The sequence below is a fragment of the Periophthalmus magnuspinnatus genome, chromosome 21 (genome assembly GCF_009829125.3).
Source record: "Periophthalmus magnuspinnatus isolate fPerMag1 chromosome 21, fPerMag1.2.pri, whole genome shotgun sequence".
Classification (NCBI taxonomy): domain Eukaryota; kingdom Metazoa; phylum Chordata; class Actinopteri; order Gobiiformes; family Gobiidae; genus Periophthalmus; species Periophthalmus magnuspinnatus.
In genome coordinates this window covers 31,306,932-31,323,033 of record NC_047146.1, presented here as the reverse complement: position 1 = coordinate 31,323,033, position 16,102 = coordinate 31,306,932, and the positions used below count along the sequence as shown (strand labels likewise).

Genomic DNA, 16,102 nt, shown 5'->3' with positions numbered 1-16,102 from the left:
CACTAAAATATGACAAAATGGCGTTCATTTCAATGTCTGCTCAAGATCAGCAGCCCCATGCAAAATAACACAACCCGAATGACAACGGCAGCGCCCATGGCAACTTCCGTCATGAGCATAGACAGTATATGTAAATGGACATAGCTAACCTGCTAGTTGAGACGTTCAGAACAGGAAGTGAGCCTGGGAGCGCTTCTGGCTCCATCGACTCTAATTCACTTTACATTAGAAAACTGTCGCCCCTCTCTCTGTAACTGCTGCTGTCGGACTTGTCATTTCGGTCAGTTTTGCATTTTTATTTCGCGATTGTGTCAGTCACTCAAGGTATGAACATTAACAGACAAATCAGCTGCCTTGTTTCCCGCTCCCACTAGCGTTTGGAGGAGGTTTGATTGACAGCGTTGCTAAGTGCCCTGGGTGGAATGGCGTTACGTTCAACAACTTCACTCCGGATTGGCTCTTTGGTTGCTATGATACACGATTCAGCTCCAAATTGGCTCGTATAACTTCTGTCCTCAATGAGCTTCATGTGACTGAAGCCGAACGCTGTGGGTGGCGTCACACTCCCAAAGAAATTGCGTTCTAATGGGTCATAGAAGCCGCGTTCTTCACTCAGCCCTGTAAATCTGACCCAATCACATGCTACTGCCTATGAAAGTTTGTTCTCACATTTTTCCTTTATTTATTAGTCTCTTTGGCAAAGGCAGTGTTGCAATAAAAACTCCTGTCAGAACATTGCGGTGGCTACAAACTTTTACGGCAAGAGGAGGAAATTGATTATGAATAAACACAGCGTGCGTCTCCGAGTGTCGAGTTTAAGTATCAGACATGTGAGTCTGACAGATGGGGCTCAGAAGGACGTACCTGTTTTGACAGCCAAAGTTCAGAGCTTTCCTCGTGTCTCTGGAAAAGAAAAAAAGACTGTCAGAAAGGATTTAACATTCGACAAAACTGTCTAATGCGTCAAGAAGCTGTTCACTGCAGTCATTTGTGAGGATTAGATTGACAAATAACTTTATACTGATGTGTTGTTTACATACAGTACAACATAAAATCATTTCAATAACTTCCAAGAAAGAAAGTGAGTAAGGCCATGTGTGTTTTTCAAGGTCATATATTTAAACTTACAGAGGAGACAGTGTGTGATGTATGTCCATGCATTTTACACATTTGAATGCCTTTGTGTGTACTGTACATACAATACAACTATTAAAGGTCCTATATTACTCAAAATGGACTCTTGTGAGTTTTGAGCCATGTTAGAATCTTTTTACCACCTCAAAACATATCGGGAGTTGTGTTCTGTTTCATTCAAAACCTCACCTGTTTGTTAATCATTGCTACTGGAACATTTAATCGCAGATCACATGATGCATAAGACTAAGGACGAGCTGCACCAAAACTGAGACGATAAAAAGGCTTTTAGCTGGTTTACTTAGAAATTTATTGCATTTTTTTTAAGAAAAGCAAAACTGGATAAGTTGGTGATACAATTGTAACTTAATAATCTGATAACACACTTTTATACACACCTGCTCATGTTTTTAATATTTTACATATACTTGTTTGTTTTTTTCTGTTTGTATTGTATTTTAAACAGGGTGCCCATTGAAAAAGAGAGCCCGAGTGCTCTCATTGGGTTCCCCTGTATAAATAAAGATAAAATAAATAAAAAAATCACATTCATTATTAGTCTGTCCACATCTCCAAAGCTCAAAATGCTCTGTTCAACTTTGTGATGTCATGAAGGTAGTTTTCAAGTTAACAGCTCCTTTTATCTTTAGTTCAGTAGTGATTGTCAATTCCAGGACTGAAATTATCCAAATGATTCTAGTGAACGAGTTTGGAGTTTGAAAACACAGTGGAGCACTTCCTGTATCACCACATGATGACATCACAAGGTGGAACAAAGTGTTTTCAGTTTGAGAGAAGAACACAACTTAAATATGCAGGGTTTGTGTGTTAAACATGTGTGAATGAAACAAAAAAACACAACTCCAGGTCTGTATGAGCCTTTTAACAGTGTACAGTGTAAAGTATACTGTCCAATTTGTACCAAATATTACATTAAAGGGATTATATTTGAATTATTAAGTGCATTTGCCATGATAAGGAGTTGAACATTAACTGTTAATAGCATCTGAGTGCACACATAAGGATTAGACATCGACCAATGTTTTTTTTTGTTTTTTTGTTTTACTGATTGTTTAGACTCCAGACAAGCCAATGGCCAATAAACTCTGCCAACATTTTTTGAGCCAATATGTAGGACCGATTTTTATTTATTTTCCCCACATTATTTAATTTAAATGACTACAAACTCACTCACATCCATTTATTTAATCATAAACCTATAAGAGAGCAGTTCAGTCATGTTTTGTGCCGTTTTCGCCAAACTAAAGTGTTCAAAAAAGCATCACGTGTATTCTGTTAAAGACAGTGAAGTTCGGAAAAGAAAAGAAATGATTTGAGGGGAGTTAAAGAAGCTATTTTTGTCAGGAAAGACAATCCTTCCTTAAACAGGAGTAGGGGCCTGAGACACTGCCTGTCCCCATCTATAACTCTATCATCAGACCCAAATCAAACAAAGAAAACAAAGACAACAATAGACAGAGCCAGTAGAGCCATTAAACGTTGAATGGAAGCTATTAAGGCTGAAACTTTTAACAATAGCTGTTTACAGTTTCAGTGTAGTTAGCCCCTCTCTTCAGACAGATATAAGGCAGTGTCCAGCAGTAATCTGACCGGAACTGAAGAATCGGCTTGAATGAGATAAATGTCTTCACTCCTACAACGTTTTGTCCAGTTGACAGATTTAACTTTGACTTTTACCAACATGTGTATTCTTTAGCACCTCAGCCAAAACTAAATATCGGCCTCTGCGATTTAAGGCAAGATTTAAGGCTGATAGTGGATTAATTAAACAGTGCAAATATCGGTCTATAATAATTAGAGATTGATATGTTTTGTTTTTTTTGTTTTTTTCATGGCCGTTGCCGATACCAGTTGTTTAGAGTCCAGAGGAGCTGGTGGCCGATAAACTCTGCCGATATTTTTTGGCCAATATTTTGTCTGTCATTTAAGTTAACTGCAAACAAACCGCAAGCCATTTTTTAAAGTTTTTTTTATTTATTTATTTTTTTGAAACCACAAACCCATAAGACAGCTGTGTAGTCACGTTCTGTGCAGTTGTCTCTTCATCTTGAAGTGTTAATTTAAAGCTTTGTGCGTATTTTGTACATCCAAATCAAAATATCGGCCTATGCTGGAGATTTAAGGCCGATAGCAGATTCATTAAATAGGGCAAATATCGGTTAATAATTACAGATGAAGCGATATGGGCTTTTTCATGGCCGATGCTGATATCGACAGGTTAGAATACAGAGCAGCTGGTGGCCGATATTTTGGCTGTCATTTAAGTTTACTGCAACCGTAAGTCTTTTTTTTTTTTTTTTTTTTTTTTTTTACCACAAACTCAATGCAATTCAATTCATTTTAATTTTGTAACGCCCAAAATTACAGCAACAGTTGTCTCGAAGGGCATTCATGTTTTGGTTGATGGGGGAAACCGGAGTACCCGGAGGAAACCCATCCAGACACGGGGAGAAACATGAAAAACTCCACACAGAAAGGCCTGGGCGACCCGGGGATCGAACCAAACCTTCTGCTGTGAGACATGAGTGTTGCCACTCAGCCACCGTGATATACACACAAAAACAAACAGGAAAATCAATCAACAGGAAAAATCAGACAAAACAAGAAAAATCGGCCAGGCGAGGAGGAGGGAGGGGGGCGGAGGAGGGCCAGGCGAGGAGGAAGAAGACCAGGCGAGGAGAAGGAGAGCCGGGCGAGGAGGAGAGGGAGGCAGGTGGAGGAGGGCCAGACGGGGAGGAGGAGAGCCAGGTGAGGAGGAGAGGGAGGCGGGTGGAGGAGGGCCAGACGGGGAGGAGGGGAGGGTCCAGGTGTCATCGGGGCATCTGAAAGAGTTACACTCCACAGGGGGAGTGGGACAGGAGACAACATGTGAATAGCATTGCTGATGAGAAAATAGGACAAAGTAGAGGATAGTGCTCAGGTTGCCATACTTCCCCCAGCTAGTTACTCCTACTGCAGCCTGTCTTATCCCGGGTTTTAATGTCCCTAACTCCCTCACTATGTAACCTGGTCTATACCCAAGAGGAAGGTTTTAAGCCTGGTCTTAAATACAGAGACTGTGGGGGCCTGTTTAACATCAGCAGGGAGTTGATTCCATAGCACAGGAGCTTGGTAACTGAATGCTCTCCCTCCCACTGTACTTTTGGACACTCTAGGAACCACTAATAGTCCTGCATTCTGAGAGCGGAGTGCTCTGTTTGGCTGGTACGGGACAATAGCATCTTGCAGATAGGATGGGGCCAAACCGTTTAGGGCTTTGTATGTCAGGAGGACGACTTTGAATTTGATTCTAAGCTCGACAGGAAGCCAGTGCAGATATTTTAGTACAGGACTGATGTGGTCTCTTCTTTTAGTTCCTGTTAGGACTCTGGCCGCTGCATTTTGGACCAACTGGAGGCTCCTTATAGTACTTTATAGTACTTTATAGTACTTTTGGGGCAGGCGGCGAGCAGAGAATTACAGTAATCAAGTCTGGAAGTAACAAATGCATGGATGAGTTTTTCAGCATCGTTTTTAGGTAAAATATTTCTAATTTTAGTTATATTTCGTAGGTGAAAGTATGCGGTTTTACAAGCTAGGTTTATAAGCGAGATATATATATGTCTTACATGTTGTTTGAGTGTCCTGAGCTGTAACGTGTACCATGGAGCCAGAGGTCTTGGTTTAATGCTTTTCTGTTTTAGCGGAGCTACAACATCGAGAGCAGATTTTAAGGTGAGCATTGTTCTGTCGACCAACTGATCAGTGACAATTGGATTAAAATTATTTTCATTGTCACATGACATATCTTCTAGTAATGGCTCAATAATTTCTTTAAACTCTGTAACTGATTTATCTGATAATGTTCTTTTCATTATAGTTTTTTCCTGTGGGGCTGGATAGTCTTTTAGTATGAATTGAAAGGTAATTAAGAAATGGTCAGAGAGTATAGGGTTTTGAGGAAGGACAATTAGATCATTAATCTCAATACCATAGGTTAGAACGAGATCTAGAGTGTGATTGTGACAGTGAGTCGGCTTATTCACACTCTGGGTGAAACCGATCCCATCCAGGAGTGCACCAAAAGCATCACTGAGGCAATCACTGCCGTTATCTACATGAATGTTGAAATCTCCAACTATAACAATCCTTTCCCAATTCAAAACTAAACTTGAAATGAAATCAGAAAACTCTGTCAGGAAGTCGGCATATGGACCAGGAGGTCGATAAATTATTATAAATATAACAGCTTTTTGTTTTTTCCAATTGGGGCACGTAATGGAGAGTGCGAGGCTTTCAAAGGAGAGGTAAGTATAGTTGGGTTTGGGGCTGAGAATTAGACTAGAATGAGAGATGACGGCCACACCACCACCTCCACCTGTGCTCCGGGCACTCTGAAAGTTCATGTGACTTGATGGTGTAGATTCGTTTAGTCTAACAGTCATTTTCCGGAAGCCATGTTTCAGTTAGGGCTAACAGATCAATAGTAAGGTCGTTCATTTATTAAAAGAGATTTGGAGGAACGAGACCTGATGTTTAGCAGTCCACATTTTACACACTTATCATTTTATTTATTTGTGGCACATTTATTTATTTTTATTAAGTTATGAGATCTGACAGCTTCCTTGTCAGAGTTTAGAGGTGTTTTTTTTGTGCTTTTTGTACGTGGGGCACACACAGTCTGTCTGTTTGGAGCTGTTCCCTCTGACTGAGCTGTGCTTCACTGGTCTAAACTGCTCCCTAACGTCACTATCACTGTGCTTCCCTGAGCTATTCTGCGTGCTGGTCTTACCTGGTCAATCTAGACTAGCAATCATATTCTGAGCTAACAGGGCGGAGCCAGCCTGCGTGGGATGGATGCCGTCTCTACGTATAAGCCTAGGCTTCCCCTCAAATGCCCTCCAATTATCTATGAAGACGACACCATTCTGCGGGAACCAATTGATCAACCACTGGTTGACTGCTGAAAAGCAGCTGTACATTTCACAATTGGTGTAGGTTGGGAGGGGGCCAGAGAAGTACACGGACTCCGACATCGACTTAGCCAATTGACAGACTGCAGCTATCTGTAACTTAACCACCTCTGACTGACCACGCCGAGTATCGTTACCCCCCGCGTGTATAACGATCCGGCGGTACCTATTCTTACTTTTCTTTAAAAGCTTAAGATTCCCCTCGATGTCACCCAGTCTGGCTCCAGGATAACACCGCGTGGAAGCTGCAGGCAGTTCCACGTCCCTGACTATGGAGCTCCCTATGACTAAAGTGTCCCAGGTCCAGTTCAGGGGAGCAAACCTGTTCTGGACGGGGAGCTCTCTACTCTCAACCCTGTGTCCCTGGTCTGCTACAGTCCTATACTCGCAAAACAGAATGCACTCACCCGGAAATGACGTCAGCCACACGGCAACCAAACCAATAAGACATCTGTGTAGTCACGTTTTATGCAACTATCTCTACATCTTAAAGTGTTAATATAAAGATTTGTGTGTATTTTGTACACAGAAGATCGATCTAATAAAAATATCGGCCTGTGTTGGAGATTTAAGGCCAATAGCAGATTCATTAAACAGGGCAAATATCGGTCTATAATAATTAGAGATCGAGCGATATGGTTTTTTTTTCATATCTGTTAAAGCGTTAATATAAAGATTTGTGTGTATTTTGTACACAGAAGATCGATCTAATAAAAATATCGGCCTGTGTTGGAGATTTATGGCCGATAGCCGACACGCTAAAAAGGCAAAATATCCACTATATCGATCTGTCTCTAATAAAAATATGTGCTTTTTATTCAGATGACATAAAAAACTCTTTTATTTTAGACTATGGAAATTGTCTAACTCCACAACTGCTTAACGAGCCCCACTTGACATTTCCGTGTAACTTTTTGAAAACGTCCTCACACATCGTTCAATACATTTCCGTTATCTTGTTTTTGCTCGTAGAACTTGATTAAAGCATAAGTGCACATAAAGGGGCCGCACGCTTAAACAGAGGTTAATCAGCGTCACTCCAAATACCAGCGCTACTTAGACTTCACCACAACATGAATAAAACATGGCACTGTTCTTCTTTGAATTAACACACACATTCAGCCCACGACTACAAAGCAAACGATCGCTCGCCGAATAGAACCAAGAGATTATCCAACCTGACAAAGAAAGAGAAAAACACAAAAGAGCTCATGGAGTTTTGAAATTAAATCAGTTTTTTATTATTGGCGTAGGAGCTAAAACAAAGACTAATTTAATGTAAACTTGTACAGAACACACATAAGGACCAAATTGGAATATTATATTGCAGATAATGATATTTCTACCTCACATACAGAGAGAAGATAAAGTTTATGCAAATTAGGTTGAGTAAAAGTTTACAAAGGCGTTTTATAGAAGTTAGATATGTTTGACTGTGGAACATGGAATAACAAGTGCTGGGTTTATTTAAAGGGCCAGTATCAGGTGATCTGTGATATAATGTTGTTTCCTCGTCACAAACAGACCTAAAGTTGTGTTTTGTTTCATTCACACACGTTTAACACACACATCGTGCATATTTACACTACTTTTACACCTTCACTAGAATCATTTGGATCATTTCAGTGCTGGGATTGCCAAACTCTACTGAACTAAAGGTAAAAGGAGCTGTTAACTTCATGACATCACAAGGTGGAACGTCGCATTTTGAGCTTTGGAGATGTAACAGATAATAATAAAGTGTGACTCAAACATGTGAGAATGAAACAAAACACAACTCCAGGTCTGTTTTTGAGGAGGTAACACATTATAACATGCCTAAACACAAAACTCAATTTTGCGTGATATAGGACATTTAAAGGTATACTATGTGACTTTTCTGGCGAATCCGGCAACAGCTTGTCTCCATGAAGGTGTTAATAGGTCAATTTTTTCATCTGATATTTTTACTTTTGCTTTAGTAACATTTTACCTGTGTATCTGAACTTTTATATACCGTATTTTCAGGACTATAGGTGTCACTTTTTTTCACAGTTTGTTCAGGGACGACTCAGATGTGACTGATATGGAAAATTTCACATCTTCGTTATTGTCACAGTGACGATGATGTTCAGAAGCGACGCCGAGGATGAAGAATTCAATGGATTTAGTGATTTGGAGTGAGATCCAGAGTAAACTTGTTGCTTGTTTTTTCTGCTTTATTTATCTGATTAACTGTTAATATCTTACGTTAACAAACCAGACACGTGTTCAGTTCTGTCTGTGCTTCATGGAGCTGAATAAATATAAATGTGTTACGTTAGCGTGATGTACTGATATTCAGCCTGTTGGTCCACATTTTATAGTTATTATTATTTGCCTTTAAAGATAAAATGTCTGTTCTCGGTCTCGGATTTTGTAGAATAAATTTCCCCAAAAAATGTGACTTATAGTCCAGTGCGACGTATATATATATATTTTTTCTTCATTATCATGCATCGTGTTTTATTTTAACTTAATTCAAATAAGTTGAGGTTAACTTTCTTTATGTAAACATAGAAAACTCATCAAAACAATTTCCATCTATTTTCACCCACACTTTAAAGGGCCCACATTCACACGTTTAACACACAAACTCTGCTTCTCTCAAACTGAAAACACTCTGTTCCACCTTGTGATGTCATCATGTGGTGATACAGGAAGTGCTCCACTGTGTTTTTAAACTCCACGCACCTTCACAAGAATCATTTGGATGACTTCAGTCCTGGAATTGCCAAACTCTACTGAACTAAAGGTGATAAAAGAGATGTTCACTTAAAAACTACCACTTCATGACATCACAAGGTGGAACAGAGTGTTTTGAGGTTTGGAGATGTGACAGACTAATAATAAAGTGTCACTCAAACATGTGAGAATGAAACAAAACACAACTCTAGGTCTGTTTTTGTGGAGGTAACAGCATTAGAACATGACTAAAACCTCACACGAGTCAGTTTCATGTAATATAGGGCCTTTAAAGGTACACTATGTAACTTTTCTGTTGAATCTGGCAACCGCTTGTCTCCATGAAGGTATTATTGTGTTCTGTATAATGTTCCAATGTGAGGCTGGTTCCAAAAATATACATCCTTACTGTGAGCTGGGTTGCCTCTCCACAGACCTGACCAATGACAATATCTTTTCCATGGACATTACTTATGGGTCAGTGTCACAATGACCCAGTGGTGTAAGGTCAGCAAGTACATGTAGTAAAGTACTGGACGTAAGTAGAATATTTAGGTATTTGTACTTTACTTAACACAGTTTTACAGTGGATACTTTTGACTTTTACTTCAGTACATCTGAGTGCAGTATCTCCACTCTACTACATTTTTAAACATGACTGAAAAGTAAAAAGTACTTTTTGTATGATTTCAGGGGTTATTTTCACCATGTTCGTGGAAACATCCTGACTAAAGTTTTCGAGTTGAAGCTTCGGCTTTGAGCAAAACAAAAATAAATACACAAAATTCATAAGAAATGGATTTGTGTTGTTACTGTGACCAAAATCTGCATCATTTTTAATCAGTATCTCTACATTTAATACTTGAATTAACAACACTTGCGTGAAATACTTTTTACTCTTTATACTTTGTACTTTAATACTTTTACTTAAGTAGATTTTTTTTTCATGTGATACTTTTACTTGAGTAACTTTTTACTTCTATATTTGTACTTTAAAATAAATTTCAATCCAGATGCGAGGAAAGTATGAAAACAGTATAATACATTCTGACAGCTGCAAACTGTTTAAAATGAACTAGTTTTCAAGTTTGTAAGAAAAAAAATCAGGTATAACATGTTTAAAGCAGACCTATTCTGCAAAATTGACTTTTCAGAGCTTTTAATCAAGTTACAGTTATTTCCCCTTCTCATTTACCCTCTCGAAATTGTATTTGGAGTGATTTGTGTTTGAACAATCTTTAATAGTTTACTTTCACGACACTAAATTGCCGATCAATCTGTTTCCTCCTCCACCGCACACACCCACTGTCACGCACTTACTTCGCTCTCTGATTTTATTTTCTTATTTGGTGATATGAAGGATTTGGTAACATCGTGTAGTCATTTTGGTACAAATGAAAAAAACAACAACAACACATCTGCTGCTGGTGTGATCTGCAGTTGTCCATCAGAGGAGCCGACTCTTTGTAACTTTAACATTTACAGCGACGTCAGCTCCCACTGGGCACCGCAGTTTTCAAACACACAAGTTAGTAGTGTTTCTTTTATTCATTTGTTTTACTTATTTTTACTTTTTTTTTTGGTACATCTTAACATATCACAACCCCTCACACACACACACACACACACACACACACGTACGTACAAACCAATATATAATCTACAAAATGACCGTAGTAAAATAAGCAAACATAAATAAATAAATAATATTTCTCCATCTTTTTAGTAGCTCTCTATGGTCCCCATCTGCCCCCTCTCCACTGAACAGTCGTCACTAAAAATATTTGATAAGCCACGCCCAGATCAGACATTATTGACACTCTCTACCTCCATCATAAACTTCTGCTATAGTAGTTTTCATTGTAACAGGTTGTTAATCATTCTCGTCCTAGTTTATATAATATTACATCCCTGTTATACATTTTATTATAATAATACCCTTTATGATCTTTGCAAGTTTTATTTTATTATTACTTTGATTTCTGGTCTGGAGTTTGACTTACTTCCCTGTTTGAAAGGTCAGAGGTCAATAAGACGTCCTCATAAATCGTTATATAGGGCCGTACTATGTTTTAAGATGTAAGTTTGATACTCCAAACGAGAAATATCTTGTAGCAGCTGCTTAAACATGCCAAATGTTAGAGGATTACGTTTATTTCAATTAAATAAACTGCATTATTTTGATACATATGATATGACAGCCAACATGATACCCAATAATCAATGATTAAGCAACCAATGATTACGTCGTTTTACATGAATATTGTGATTTAAAATGTGCAGATTATAGCATTATGGTTCCCAGGTGCCATAGATTATAACGACACACACAACAGGTCTGCTTTAACATAAGGAGGTGGAGTCTGTACTCACCGTGACACAGGCCCCAGTGGTGGTGTCACACACAGTCAGGATGGAGATGTTCTGGGGCCGGTTCAGCCATCGCACTGCGGTCTTTGTCTTACTGATCCACTTCACCATCGTCACATAGTGCTCTCTGTAAGCACACGGCACAATTATTATGAATAATGCATTTCAAATTAAAGTGGTGAATGAAGTACAGTTGTCCCTCGTTATATCACGGTTCACCTTTCACGGTCTTGCTGATTTTTTTTTTTTGTGTGAAATTTTGCATGTTTTTTACACCATATGAACGTGCACTGTGTTGTGCGTCCTGATTGGCTGTTGGACTGTAGACCATTGTCCATCAGTCTCCTCCGTGCCGTGTCTCCTGTCCAGTACAGAATGTGTTCAGACAAATTTACATAAATGTTGGATCGTAGTGTGACTCTGAAGTGCTGTATGTTTGCAAGTTTTTTATGCAATTTCTGTGTATGTCGATGAAACGTGAGAAATGTGAGAAAATGTTAATGCCTGTGTGAGAAAAGTGTATAAAGTGTGTGGTGAGGGGTTTTACAGCGTTAAAACATATAGAATAATTGTAAAAACTAAATCTGACAGTGTTGTAACAAGTTGTGTAGTTGTAACAATATAATCACAACTCAACCTGAGATGTTTAGCTGTCATACGTTTCTCTCATTTCAGAGACAATTTGGCTGAATTTAAAAAGTTTTAGGCTCTGGCGAACCGAGGCTTTATCTAAAATATTACAGCTGTTGCGCATGTTCACGTCCTATATGAGGACAAAAGCAGTCTCCATGGAGACAAGCACTTGGGGAACCATCCAGCAGACAAGCTAGTGAACCTTTAAGAAATGATTTAGCTATAATTGGTCACCCATAATGTAACAAGTTGGAGCATTCGTCCAAAAGTGGTTAGTATAGGACTATTATCTTAAAGCAGACCAATGAGCAAAAGTGACTCTTTAGAGCTTTAAACCATGTTACAGTTGTTTCACCTTCTCATTTACCCTCAGAATTTGCACTTGTGATTCAGGCATGTTCACGTAATCTTTATTCTCCCTTATTCCAGATGTCATTGCTCTGATCTACCTCCATTTTCACTGCATTTTCTTAATCTGTGATACACCCAGGACACGGCAGTGTTGCAAAAAAATCTGTCACTTGCTAACGTAATGTGCAGCTATCTGTTAGCTCCCATTGGACACCCCAGTTTTGTAACGAGGAAGTTTGCATACCTATTGTGCTTGTGCCATCTCTATAGTTACAATCTATGACACTTGTGGGTCATTGTGTTATAATTTGCACATTTTAAATCGCAATATTAATCGAAAACGACTAATTAAAAGACACAATTCCACTGAAGACTGCAGTGCCCAATGAGAAATACCGTCGCTGTAAACGTCAGCATAACAAAGAGCCATGTAGCAGTCGGCTCCTCCTATGGATAGCTGCACACCACGCCAACAAATAGCAGATTTAAAAAAAAAAAATTACCAAAATGACTATACACACTGCTAAATCCTACATGTCTCATCGATCAAGAGGATAAAATTGAAGAATGAAGTAAGTACGGAGCAGTGGCCGTGTGCCGGCGGCGGTGAAAACAGGGATTGACCGCAGTAGAGTTGTGGTCTCTCTGTTTCGCAGATTTTTTGTGTGCAATTTTTCATGCTTTTATTAGTGTATGAACATGCATTGTGTTGTGTGTCCTGATTGGCCGTTGGACTGTAGACCATTGTGTCGTGCGTCCTGATTGGCTGTTGGACTGTAGACCATTGTCCATCAGTCTCCTCTGTGCCGTGTCTCCTGTCCAGTACAGAATGTGTTCAGACAAATTTACATAAACGTTGAATCGCAGTGTGACTCTGAAGTGCTGTATGTTTGCAATTTGTTTTCTCCCCGACAAAACGCACAATGTCGATGAAACGTTCTGCACCGACAAATTTCAGAAACGCTTTGGACTTAAGTGTTTCTCTGCAAAGAAAAGTGTATAAAGTGTGTGGTGAGGGGTTTTACAGCCTTATACACATAATTATACAAAATAAAGCTGACTACTTCTTGGATTTCGCTATTTTTGCTATTGCGGGTTATTTTTAGAACATAACCCCCTCGATAAACCAGGGACCAGTGTTTTGCTTAAACATGAATCACTCCAAATACAACTTTGAAAGAGTAAATGAGAAGGAGAAACAGCGATAACATGATTAAAACATCTGAAAAGTACATTTTGCATAAAAGTCTGCTATGAGGCGTTTTAGATCAATATTGCAATTTAAAATGTCCAGATGACACAATGATCGTCTGGTGCTAGAGATTATAACTATGTAGCAAACACAATCACAGTTTGTCTTGTGTAAATAAACTGGCACTGGAACTGATTATACAGAAGAAAACAGTATATATTCTGTGCGATGGGGCTGTTTGTGTCTCAAGGAGGATGAAGTGACTGCGATAATAGAAAGAACTCAAAACCAGAAAAACAAAAGTGCTTTAAGAAAACTAACTTTGAAAGAAAATGGTGTAACGTCTGAAGTTGAACTTGAATCAAGGTTGCCAGATAAGCACTTGTTTTAAGAGTGTTTACTGTGTTGTAAACAATGTCATTCTTCTCAACACTGCTCAAGGTGAAAAGGGACTTAGTTAAAATCTATTATTCAGGCAGCGCTGAAATATTTATCAGTAAATAATGGAAGTGGTGGGTTATACGGCGTTTACCATAGCTTTATACTGACACTACGGTGCACAAGCGATCCATATTTGAATTATTTTAGTTAACGGCGCTAGACCTGACTTTTAAGGAGTGGTCCAAAGTTATTCCTCACTTACCTCAGAGTTTGACGCTTATTCACAAGTTTATAAGTGTTTTTCACAACTTTCAAAAGTCAGAGTGGAGTTTAGCTGTCACGGTAATGCATTATCAACAACTAGCATGCTAACTACACACTGCCTGATGCTACATTAACTACTTAGACGCAGACAGTGGCCGTATTTTGACCCTAAGAGTTGCTTATACAATATATCTGTACTGGGGCAAGCTAAATTTTGTGAAAATGCATGAAAAGAAATTGGATACAGGTCTTTCAGTACAATTTATGCAGTGTAAGAAGAAAAAAATATTATTCCGCAATCAATTTTAAGAAGCGGATAGTTCTGACAGCATTTACTAACTCAACCACATTTTCCTCACACTAGAATCTATATTATTATTGCAAAAGTTGAAACGGTTTCTGCTGAGTTAACCTCTGCTGTTTAAAATTGCAGAGCAGGCATAGTCCCCTTTCTCTCATAAGGTTAAATCAGATTTCTCTTGCACTTTCGAAAACACTGAGATATGAGGAGCAGATAGCATCGAGCGCTCTATGGGATGAATAACATTAGACTGTTATTCACTGGTGTGGCTCGTCCTTGGTCTCTGCATTGGAAATAACGGCTCCGGCAAACTGCAGAGCGAGGACGCAGGCCAAAGTACAGGAGAGAGTAATTAAAGCTGGAGATAAAGTGAACAGCGCAAAGTTACAAAGTAAAAAGAAGCCTTCAAAGACAGAGGCTTATACTGAGAACATCTACCACCTGTAAATGAAGAAGAAAATATAAGAAGAATCAGGGACAAAAGATTCATTGACTATTTATTTTCTTTCCATTGCTTTTCCAAACTAATGCAGCATTGTGAACAGTTAATCCTAAGAAAACATTATACACACGTACATTTCTTTTTACTCTTGGCATGTAGGTTTTAGAGTGAAGATGTTTCTCTGCTCAACCAGGAGGCTTCTTCAGTAGTACACAGTAAATCTTCAAGTGTTAAACCAACACTTGAAGAGTAAAATGTTACTCTATTTACTATTACTATTACTATTTATTAAGTATATGAGGTCCTTATCTGTACAGAGTAAGATTTACTCTAGCTTCAGAGTAAAAATATTCATTGTCAGTTTTACACTTTTAGAGTAAGCTGATGACACAGAATTTATCTCTAGCAGATTTTTCACTCCACACAGAGTCAATTGTACTAAAAGTCGTGTTCATTATTTACTTTTTTCCAGTGTTAATAATGACACTTATTGGAGTGATTTTAATAACACGTACAACTCTATGGAGAGTAGAAATTACTCTTTATACGGGTCAAATTTAATCATTACATTTACACTTACAAGAGTTAACTTCACTCCTTTTGTATTGTAGAGAAATGTACTTGTATATAACATTCTCTTACAATGAAACTGACATAATTGAATGTTTCTTTTGCTATGGATCATACCTGGATGACTGAGGGATTGCACAGACATCCAGGTTTGAAAAAACTTAAACCAATATTTTTAGGTGAACTGGATTTTGTTCTTTTTCTCGTTCCCTCCCCAGATGCAGTCTGGCATCATCTGTCTCCGTCTGTCACAGTGAAGCCCTAAATACTACACCGGAGCGTTTGGGAGCAGGGACAGCATGTTCCTCCTCAAAGTAAAGGGAGCACATCTCAGAAGCTGATGGATGCCATATTATCTGGCAACACAGGTGACAGTCTGATCGTTCAACACCTGCAGCTATGTATATGAGTCTATACACGAGTCTACAGTCTCTTAGCCAATCAGGACGCAGAACACAATGTACGTTCATACGCTGTTAAAAAAAAAGCATATAAAATTACACTAAAAAATCTGCGAAACAGCAAGGCCACAAAAGGTGAACCGCGATATAGCGAGGGACAAGTGTATACAGTAAAATAATACAAAGAAACAGCACATAGACCATGACACAAAGACTCACCGCAGTTTGAGGGTCTCTGGAGGCATCAGCTCCAGAGTGTGGGTGGGTCCATACAGATTCACCACAAACAGCTTCACTGCAGGGTTTGGCTGCCCCGCCTGAGCACACACAACGCACAACACACAACACACAATAAGACGAGACAAACAGTAGTAAGTCCTCACCAAA

The 16,102-nt window shown here is 38.9% G+C and overlaps 1 protein-coding gene across 1 annotated transcript in view; it reads right to left on the bottom strand.

Annotated features, from left to right (window-relative positions):
- Positions 1–16,102, bottom strand: part of LOC117389521 (inactive dipeptidyl peptidase 10-like) — a 364,225-nt gene that overhangs the window by 28,758 nt on the left and 319,365 nt on the right. Inside the window, exons 10-12 of the mRNA XM_033987204.2 lie at positions 15,935–16,032; positions 11,184–11,307; positions 865–903 (exon numbers count right to left, since the gene is read on the bottom strand). Of these exons, the coding sequence (XP_033843095.1) occupies positions 865–903; positions 11,184–11,307; positions 15,935–16,032 (261 nt within the window). The remainder of the gene's footprint in view (positions 1–864; positions 904–11,183; positions 11,308–15,934; positions 16,033–16,102) is intronic.